The following is a 10776-nucleotide window of genomic DNA, read 5'->3' as shown; positions in this document are numbered from 1 at the left end:
TTTTTTTTTTTTTTTTTTGATACAGCGTCTCAAGCAGTCACCCTGGCTAGAATGCTGTGGGGTCAAAGTTCACAGCAACCTCCAATTTGGGCTCAAGCGATCCTCTTGCCTCAGTTTTTGTATTTTTAGTAGAGACAGAGTCTTGCTTTTGCTCAGGCTGGTCTCAAACTCATGAGCTCAAGCTATCCACTTGCCTCAGCCTCCCAGAGGGCTAGGATTATAGGCGTGAGCCACTGTCCCCGGCCTCTACCTTAGTTTTAAAGAATCTTAAGAGGACACTAAAGGCCAACTTGAGAGCTCTACCTCAATGCAAAATTCTATAATATTCTCATCATTTCCCTCAGCAAATTGGGAATTTAGAAGGAGAAATGAGCACGATTCTACTTCAGCTGGAGCAGTCCCCAGGACTCTCCTTACCTTTGCTGAGAGAATACCAGGAAGCTCCGTTGGTGATGCCGTCTGGGAAGTAATCCCCACAGTTCCACCCTTGGTGCATCCATCCATGCGCATAGGAGTAGACCTTGGCCAGCTAGAGGAAAAGCAGGCAGAAAATGACCTTGAGTTTTTCCAACTCAGAGGGCAAAGCTCCTACTCAGAACTTGGGTAAAGCCAAGAAGCCCTGCTAATATATTAAAATAAAATACATATTAATATTAGTACAAATGGCTGGTTATTTGGTTCAGTGAAAGAAAATATGATCAGGGATAGAGTGACAACATGTGTGCATGTGTGTGTGTTACAGTGTGTATGTGGGCAAGTGTGTGTGTGTTTGTGTGTGTGGGGGGCAGACTGGAATCAGGAGATCTGTACTCTGATTTTTTTCACTACCTTGTGGCTAAGTTTTTTCCTGTGCAACATGAAGGGTGGCCATGGGTGATATAGAAGGTCCCTTCTAGTTGCACCTTTTCTAGTTAGGTTTTGTAAAAGAAATCAAGGAGCAGGTAAGGCAGGACCACTCCAGGAAAAGTACCGTGTGTTGCGGGGTGCGAGGTGTGTGCTGGAAGGACAGAAATATATTTGAGCTCTATAATTTTCATTCATTACTATAACAGTGGAAAAAGTAAGATTAATGGAGAAGAAAATATAACAATGCACTCACTTTGCAAAGCAACAACTACTGCTAGTTTTTATGTAGTTCATTAATTGATGAACTGATAGTTAATATTACTCATATTATATCAATATCTTATATATTAATGTACTACTATATAATATTAGCATATAGTGAAATAACATTGTTTTATAATTTAGCTTATACATTTTATTATAGAATGATAAATTTATTGTATTATAAATTATATGTTATATATTTATATATAATTATAAAGCAAATATTAATATATTAACTTCATTCTGTTGTTTTGAACAATTATTTAAATCTTTTTAATAAGCTTAGCCCATTCTCATTAATATGGATATTTTATCATAAAATTATAAATTAGACCCCTCCCCAAATTCACATTTAATGCCATTAGTCTTTTGGTATATATACACATTTTTTTCCATTGGATGGAGGCAACTTACAGTTTTGGTATGTGCTTGTCATTAGCTTACATATTTTTTGCATTGTGGTAATTATACTATAAGGCATTCCTTTTTATTTACTTTTTCATGAATTTATGGCTTATCCCTCAAAACAAAATGTAATTTACTGGTTTGTAAGCTCCTCACAGCAGGCAGTGGAATTGTAGCTAGCGGAGTCCTGTGCTACTGACCTGAAGCTCATCTCCTGAGCTCCAGGGTCCCCCGGCAGGACAAGCTGCCATCTGCATACCTTCTGGAAAAGCTTATCGTCAGGGGTGGGGGAGTTGGCAGTGTGGCGGAAGCCTCGGACCCGGTGCTCAATGGACTTGTCATATGGGTAATTGGCCACCACTGCCCCTCCATGGAGGTTGGCTGAAAGGACAAAGTTGAAGGAACGCATCCACTGGATCACCGCCTGTGTCTCAGGTTCCACCTGGGAGGGGAGGAGAGGATAGCAGTGAAGGAGCAACTAGAAATGCCAAATGGCCATTGGAATAGATCTTTCAGGAAGTGGCCTGCGGATACAGCATGTCTCACTGCAACCGAGTCCTACAAGATATGAGGAGTATAGGTCAAGAAATTCTAACCTTTGGAATGATAGTTTCAACAATTGAGGGTATAGAACCTTTTACTAATTCCTTACGTATACAAAATAGGCCAAAAGAGAGCATTTAAGGCAGTGCAAATCTTCTTCTGATGGTGGTTACCTATCATCTCACATTTGTCCAAAACCATAGTGTGTCCAACATTGAGAAAGTGCTAATGTAAACTATGGACTTTGAGTGATAATGATGAGTCCATGTAGGTTCATCGACAGTAACAAAAGTACCGCTCTGGTGTGGGATATGAAGGAGAGGCAAGGAATATATGCCCCTCTGTACTTTTTGTGCAATTTTGCTATGAACCTAAAATAACTCTAAATATATAAAGTTTATTGATTGGCTTTATATATTTAAAGGTTTACACTTGGTTTACTTTTTTTGTTCCCTGGTCTCTATGTTTAGCTATTCACAAATAGAACATTTAGAACTATCCCACCCAGTATAAAAATCAGGGGTGGCAGTGATGTTCCAAGGATGACAGTAGTTATCCCCAGGAGCAGGCCCACCACAGGATGAAACCACTTACATTACTAAAGGGTGGCTCCGGGATGGTGAGGTAAGGAGTATAGAATGGGACTGGGTGAGAAGGTCAAGGGCCTGGGGTAAGGTAGGCAAAGTAGTCAAGGGTCATATAGAAAGGGAAGAGGAAAAGCTATATGTTAGACTCCCTGAACCTCTTTCTGCAGTCAAATGGCCTATCCTTCAGCTATAGCCCCTGGCCAAACCTCCTTCTATATTTAATTGACTTGAGCTACAGCCCCTGGCCAAACCTCCTTCTATATTTAATTGATGAGTAGACAGTTCATCATGCATAAGAGAGACTGCTCTGTAGAATGCTAGAGTTCTCTGTCCATGGCCTCCTGTAGTAGAAAGAATGCTGGGATAAGAATCAGGAGGCATGAGTTTTAATCCTGATCCCATCTATTACTAGCTATGTGAACTTAAATTTTTTATATTTAAGTGTAATAGCTATAAAATAGCAATGGGTAACATTGCTTGATGCCTTCATGCATTTACCACACAGTATTATTATGATGATCAACAGAAATTGGTATGGAAGAATTTTGCTGGGCTGGTACTGTGGCTAACACCTAGAATCTAAGCACTTTGGCTCAGGTGGGAAGATCATTTTACGCCAGGAGTCTGGGCAACATAGTTAGACCTTGTCTCTTAAAAAAAATAAAAATTAGGCTAGGCACAGTGGCTCATGCCTATAATTCTAGCACTCTGGGAGGCCAAGGCATGTGGATTGCTGAGCTAAGGAGTTGGAGACCAGCCTGAGCAAGAGCAAGACCTAGGCAGCCGTTGTGGTGGGTGACTGTAGTCCCAGGTACTTGGGAGGCTGAGGCAAGAGAATCGCTTGAGCCCAAGGGTTTAAGGTTGCTGTGAGTTGTGATGCCATGCTACTCTACCAGGGCAACAAAGTGAGACTCTGTCTCAAAAAATAAATAAATAAAATAAAATAAAATAAAAATTATCCAGGCATAGTGGCATGAGTCTGTAGTTTAGCTACTAGGGAGGCTGAGGTAGAAGAAATGCTTGAGGCCAAGAGTTCAAGGTTACAGTGAGCTATGATTGTTCCACTGTACTCTAAGCTAGGTAACAGAGTGAGACCCTGTCTCTAAAAAAACAACAACAAAACCTTGTTAAGTACTATGGAACTGAACGATACTGCTTTTACCTCCTTTTGCCATCTTGGCCACTAACATCAAACATTTAGTGAGCTTGTGCTCCACAGAGGATTGTATCCTGGGGTAAGAAATAAATACAAAGAAGCCTTAAATACAGTTATGATTTCTCTAGACAGTTAACATGGAGTAGAGGTGATGCTTAATTCTTGTTTAGTTGATGTGATGATTGCTAAGCAATCTTTCTGCAAGAAATTCCAAATGCTGATCTATCTGCTTCTGTTTGCAAATTTCATCTCCTACCTGACTCTTCCAGTTGTCTGGCAGGGGCAAGTGGTGGTTGGGACCTCCATGCTTCTCATTGTAGTAGATGTAGGTATTGAGGTCGGGGAAGTTGCGGTTCAGGTCCACTCCATTTGCATTGTTCCTGCCAACCAGATACCCTGGCACATTTGGACCCTAGGGGGAAATGAAGAGAAGAAAAATGAAGGTTTCAGACTAAATTTTATATTTGAAGAACACTATATAATTGTTTTTACATATTAGCATATTCTATCAAATGATTTAGAATTTTCTTTTTTTTTCTTTTTCTTTTGAGACAGAATCTCACCATGTCACCCTGGTTAGAGTGCCATGGCATCACAGCTCATAGTAACTTCAAACTCTTGGGCTTAAGTGATTCTCTTGCCTCAGCCTCCCAAGTACCTGGGACTATAGGCGCCTGCCACAATGCCCGACTATTTTTTGTTGCAGTTGTCATTGTTGTTTTAGCTGGCTCAGGCCCAGGTTTGAACCCATCAGCCTTGGTGTATGTGGCTGGCACCCTATCCACTGTGCTATGGACACCTAGCCAGCATTTTCTTTTTTTTTTGGCCAGGGCTGGGTTTGAACCCGCCACCTCTGGCATATGGGTCCGGCACCCTACCCTTTTGAGCCACAGGTGCCGCCCCTGCAGTTTCTTCTTTAACTTATCCCAAGACCCAGTGGTGCAGTTCAAGTTTCCCTGCAGACCACGTGCTGCAGAAGGACATCCCCTGAGACTCTCTACCAAGAAGAGGGTGTTTCAGGTTAATGGGATCCCCAATTTTTTTTTTTTTTTTTTTGAGACAGAGTCTCACTATGTCACCCTGGGTAGAATGCTATGGCACCACAGTTCACAGCAACCTCAAATTCTTGGGCTCAGTGATTCTCTTGCCTCAGCCTCCCAAGTAGCTGGGACTACAGGCACCTACCACAATACCCAGCTATTTGGGGTGTAGTTGTCATTGTTGCTTAGCAGACTCAGGCTGTGTTCGAACCTGCTACCCTAGATGTATGTGGCCGGCCCCTGCCTGACTGAGCTACAGGCACTGCCCAAATTTTTTTTACAAACACCTTTATGGAGATATAATTTACATACCATAAAATTCACTCATCTTGAGTTTATAATTTAATGATTTTAGCATTCTTCCAGAGTTGTATAACTATCATCACAATCTAATTTTATTATTTTTATTTATTTATTTATTTTTTTTTGAGACTCAGCCTCAAGCTATCCCCCTGGGTAGAGTGCTGTGGCATCACAGCTCACAGCAACCTCCAACTCCTGGGCTCAAGTGAGTCTCCTGCCTCAGTCTCCCAAGCTGGGACCACAGGCGCCCGCCACAACGCTCAGTTATTTTTTGGTTGCAGCCATCATTGTCGTTTGGTAGGCCTGAGCTGGATTCGAACCCGCCACCATAGGTGTATGTAACTGGTGCCTTAGCCACTTGAGCCACAGACGCCAAGCCACAATCTAATTTTAGAACATTTTTATCACCTTCATTTTTACCCCAGCCCCAGGTAGTCATTTCTGTCCCCACTGCTTTGCCTTTTTTGGACACATCATATGAGACGTTGTATGTTCTTTTGTGGTTATTCTTTTCACCAGCCATATTTTTGAGGCTCACCCATGTTGTAGCATGTATCAATACTTTATATTCCTTTGATTGCTGAATAGTTCAATTATAGCATTTCCCACCTTTTGTTTATCCATTTACCAGTTGATGAACTGTATTTGTTTCCTAAGGCTGCTGTAACATTCACCACAAATCAGGTGGCTTATAATAACAGAAATTTATTCTCTCATGCATCTGGAGGCTTCAGGTCTGATATCAAGGTGTCAGCAAGGCCGTGCTCTCTGAGATCTCCGCCCTCATTTATGATTTCTTTCTTTCCTTTTTTTTTTTTGAGACAGAGTTTCACTTTGTCCCCCTTTGTAGAGTGTCGTTGTGTCACAGCTCACAACAACCTCAAACTCTTGGGCTTATGTGATTCTCTTGCCTCAGTCTCTCGAGTAGCTGGGACTATAGGTGCCCACCACAATGCCCGGCTATTTTTTGTTGCAGTTGCCACTGCTGTTTTAGCTGGCTGGGGATGGGTTCAGACCCGCCATCCTTGGTATATGGGGCCGGCGCCCTACTCACTGAGCCCCAGGTGCCACCCAGATTTCTTTCTTTCTTTTTTTTTTTTTTTGATTTCTTTCTTTTTATGAAGACATCAGTCATATGGGATTTAGAGTCCACCCTAATCCAGTTTGACCTTAATTACATCTGCAAAGACCCTCAGTTGGCCCCCTGTATCCAAGGGTTCCACATCCATGGATTCAAACAACTGCACATAAAAAATGTAGGTAGGCTTACAATGGCTACATCTTTATTGAAAATATAGACTTTTTTCTTCATTCTTCTGTCATTCTTTTTTAAATAACAGAGCATAACAACGATTTACATAGCATTTACATTTTATTTATTTATTTATTGGTTTTCGCGGTTTGGGGGGGGGCATGAGAGAGAGGGAGCCTTTTCCCTATAGATGGAGGTGCTCACAGTTTCTTTAGCCACTCCAAGCTTGGACCTTGGGGTTCCTGGGGATGGCTGGGCACATCGGGCATGTTCTCATCATCTCGGACAGGCACTGGGTAGTTGTAGGACATGACCTTATTGATCATGCTAGCATACTTGGTGTAGGGGCTGATCATCGGCATAATTATAGTGAGGGCCCCGACGGTGAAGCACATGACCAGCACTGGCTCGTTGGCCCAAGCATTCTTGAGAAAGGTGGCGAGTCTAGCGGCCATCTTGGTCTCGGTGGCAGCGGCCGCGGCGGCTGCATTTACATTTTATTAGGTATAAGTAATCCAGAGATGATTTAAACTAAAGTATATGGGGAGGATGTATATACAAGGTCTAACAATTAAGTTCAAGAACTCATCCTTAAAAAGTGCTACATACCTCATTACTGGATATTATTATGGTGATAGTGTTCATTCATATCAAGGTTGTTCTTCACTGCCAATATTAACAGCTATTGGCTTTATCATTTATTTTACCATGCATCCTGGTCAATAGGCTGTCAGGAAGAGGGTTCCCCTAACAGAATGTTCCCATAAGTGAGATTGGTAGTATATTAGTTTCCTATCACTGCTTTAACAAATTATCACAAACTTAGTGGCTTAAAACACCATGTGCTTATTATCTTATAGGTTTGGAGGTCAGAAGACTGAAAAAAGTCTCATGGGACTAAAAGCAAGGTGTCCATGGAGTTGTATTCCTTCCAACAGCTCTAGGAGAATCTGTTTCCTGAATTTTCCAGCTTCTAGAGGCCATACACATTCCTTGGCTTGTGGTCCCTTCTTCCATCTTCAAAGCCAACAGTGTAGCATCTTTTTTTTTTTTTTTTTTTTTTTTTTTTGAGACAGAGTTTCATTGTGTCACCCTCAGTAGAGAGCTGTGGCGTCACAGCTCACAGCACTCTTAAACTCTTGGGCTTAAGGGATTTATCTTGCCTCAGCCTCCCAAGTAGCTGGGCTACAGCTACAACACCCTGCTATTTTTGTTGTTGTCGTCATTGTTGTTTTAGCAGGCCCAGGCTGGGTTTGAACCTGCCAGCTCCAGTGTATGTGACTGGCACCCTAACCACCAAGCTATGGGCACTGAACCAGCAGTGTAAGATCTTTAAGTCTCTCTAACTCTGACTTTTGGCCTCGCTCTTCCACATTTAAGGACCCTTGTGAAGATTACACTGGGCCCACCCAAATAATCCAGGATAGTTTAAGGTCAACTGATTAGCAATGTTACCTCCATCTGCAACCCCAACTTCCCCTGGCCAAGTAACATAACACATTCATAAGTTCTGGAGATTAGTATGTGCTCATACCTGGGGTGGGGGGGGGCATTATTCTGCCCACCTATGAGTCTGGTGGCCAGGCAGGTGTTTCCTGCACAGCCATGCAGGCAGGTTTCTTCTGGCCATGGCCAGTAGCTCTGGGAGTTTGAGAACCTGAAGGGTCCTCTCTTGGGTTCAGTTCAAGATCTGCTCCCTCTGAACAAGAATGCAGCAGATGAGTAGGTGAGTAGAAGGGACCAGCTTCCCAGAGATGGTTCTAAGGTCTAGTGGGTTGGCAAGGCTTCTCTACTGCCTCCCACTCCACCTATTGGAAATATGTGGGCAGGACCAGGCCAGTCCTCCAGCTTCCCCACCGCAATGCAGGACAGGGCTAACAGAAGCAAAGCAGCCAGGCTGGGATTCTCCCCCACACCTCTTTCCAGTTTTTCTGCTCTTTGAAAACCTGTGGTGCTGATACCCAGTCATAAAAGAGAACCATTGATTTAAAGTTAGGCACATTGAAATTTTGAAGTTATGTTAAAAATAAAGTAAAAAGCCCATAGACATTTGTCCTTATCTATCCCATTGCAAATATAACTCTAAAATAAAGAATGGAAAGGCTGATTACTATGCTGGTAGAGGGAGAAACTACCGAAATATGACAAAGCATGAAGAATCTAGAATTGGCCCCTGACCCCAGCTCTGTGGAAAGCTGTTCTTGATGTTTTCTCCACAAATGCAAATGAAAACGTTGTGTGGAAGGGAGGAGGGTATTAGGATTTGAAGTTAAAAGTTCAGGAAAGGACATATATTTTGCAATATCCTGTAATGTCTGCTTAGTATTTTTCAGTTTACAAAGTGTTGTCACAGACGTTGCCACATTGATCCCCACAAAAAAACTGTGAGGTCAGGGTGGCGCCTGTGGCTCAGTGGGTAGGGCACTGGCCCCATATACCTAGGGTGGAGGGTTTGAACCCTGCCCCGGCCAAACTGCAACAAAAAAATAGCCTGGCATTGTGATAGGCACCTGTAGTCCCAGCTACTTGGGAGGCTGAGGCAAGAGAATCGCCTAAGCCCAGGAGTTAGAGGAGGTTGCTATGAGCTGTGACACTACGGCACACTACCAAGAGTGATGAAGTGAGACTCTGTCTCTTCAAACAAACAAACAAACAAAAACTGTGAGGTCAGCTGGAAAGGTGTTGGGGGAACTGCAGCTCAGAGGCACCCACATTTATCGCCTAAGGTGCTACCAGACTGAAGGCCAATCTTCATCCTCTTATTCACATTTCTGTCAGGTTTGATCCCTCTCAGCCATTTCATCTTTAATTTTCGATACATTTTGGGCTTACATTTACAATGAGACAGGGAGGGCATGTTGTCTACTGGCTTTTACTTTGTTTCCTGGTCTGGCCCTTGTGTCTCTGCGGCACTCGTCTCCGGGACCCCGTACCTGGGCAGCTGCCACCTCGTAGCCATCGGGGTTCATGGACGGCAGGATGTGGATGCGCGTGTCCTGCACAAGCCGCGTGACACGCTGGTTCCCACTGCGGAATTCTTCGCACAGGAACTCGGACAGCTGCAGCAGCAGCTCACGGCCCAGCACCTCGTTGCCATGCATGTTCCCCACGTACTTGACCTCTGGCTCCACTGCAAGCGGAGAAAGGCACGTGCAGCAAGGGAAAAGGCGGGGAAAGCTTGGAAGTGACACCCACTCTGAACCCTGCAGGGGGACCTTTCCCCTATTTCTCAGTAAGGAAGACAAGAACATTTCACGCTTTCATTGGGTCTTTTCCAAAAGTCCCCCAGCCCCTTTCTAACCAAGTGCAGTTACAGATGTTACAGAAATTCACACCAGGCTGGTGTAAGTGGTGGCTCACACCTGTAATCCCAGCACTTTCGGAGGCAGGAGTAGGTGGATTGCTTGAGCTCAGGAGTTGGAGATCAACCTGAGCAAGAGCAAGATCCTGTCTCTAAAACACTAGCCTAGCATGGTGGTGGCACCTGTAGTCCTAGCTACTTGGAGGATAAGGCAAAAGGATAGTTTGAGCCCAAAAGTTTGAGGTTGTTGTGAGCTATGACACCATAGCACTCTACCCAGGGTGACAAAGTGAGACTCTGTCTCAAAAAAAAAAAAAATTCACATCAGATCATAGTAGTTGCTAATAATCCTAGTTGATGAGTACCAATTATTGAACCCCCACTGTGTACTAGGTATTTCATGTTCATTATTGTTAATTTTACAGGAGCCTATAAAGTGGGCATTAATAGCCTCAGGATGAGACCTAAAAAGAGCCTTTGGAATCACTTAAAGAAAATTATTCTTGCCCCCCACTTTTTAAATTACTTTTTTTTTTTTTTTTGAGACAGAGCCTCAAGCTGTCGCCCTGGGTAGAGTGCCATGGTATCACAGCTCACAGCAACCTCAAATTCCTGGCTTAAGCCATTCTCTTGCCTCAGCCTCCCTAGTAGCTGGGACTTCTCATTGTTGTTTGGCATACCCGGGCTGGATTCAAACCTGCCAGCTCTGGTGTATGTGGCTGGCACCTTAGCTGCTTGAGCTACAGGCACCCAGCCTTAAATTACTTTTTTTTTGAGACAAGAGTCTCATTCTGTTGCCTTGAGTAGAGTGCCATGGCATTGTGTAGATCATAGCAACCTCAAACTCTTGGGCTCAAGTAATCCTCTTGCCTCACCCTCCTGAGTAGCTGGGACTATAGGTGCTCACCACAATACTAGCTAGTTGACTTGACGCCTGTGGCTCAAGTGGCTAAGGTGCCAGCCACATACACCTAAGGTGGTGGATTCGAATCCAGCCCAGGCCCACCAAACAACAATGATGGCTGCAACCAAAAAATAGCCGGGTGTTGTGGTGGGCGCCTGTGGTCCAGCTACTTGGG

The 10776-nt window shown here is 43.7% G+C and overlaps 1 protein-coding gene and 1 pseudogene across 1 annotated transcript in view; both read right to left on the bottom strand.

Annotated features, from left to right (window-relative positions):
* Positions 1-10776, bottom strand: part of CPN1 (carboxypeptidase N subunit 1) — a 31824-nt gene that overhangs the window by 15041 nt on the left and 6007 nt on the right. The window contains exons 2-5 of the mRNA XM_003787268.3: positions 9330-9526; positions 4058-4213; positions 1775-1957; positions 418-529 (exon numbers count right to left, since the gene is read on the bottom strand). Of these exons, the coding sequence (XP_003787316.1) occupies positions 418-529; positions 1775-1957; positions 4058-4213; positions 9330-9526 (648 nt within the window). The remainder of the gene's footprint in view (positions 1-417; positions 530-1774; positions 1958-4057; positions 4214-9329; positions 9527-10776) is intronic.
* On the bottom strand, positions 6498-7389 carry LOC111724297 (annotated as a pseudogene).

This window comes from Otolemur garnettii, unplaced genomic scaffold (genome assembly GCF_000181295.1).
Source record: "Otolemur garnettii isolate 467f Iridium unplaced genomic scaffold, OtoGar3 scaffold00021, whole genome shotgun sequence".
Lineage (NCBI taxonomy): Eukaryota > Metazoa > Chordata > Mammalia > Primates > Galagidae > Otolemur > Otolemur garnettii.
This window is presented reverse-complemented; position numbering and strand designations above follow the sequence as displayed.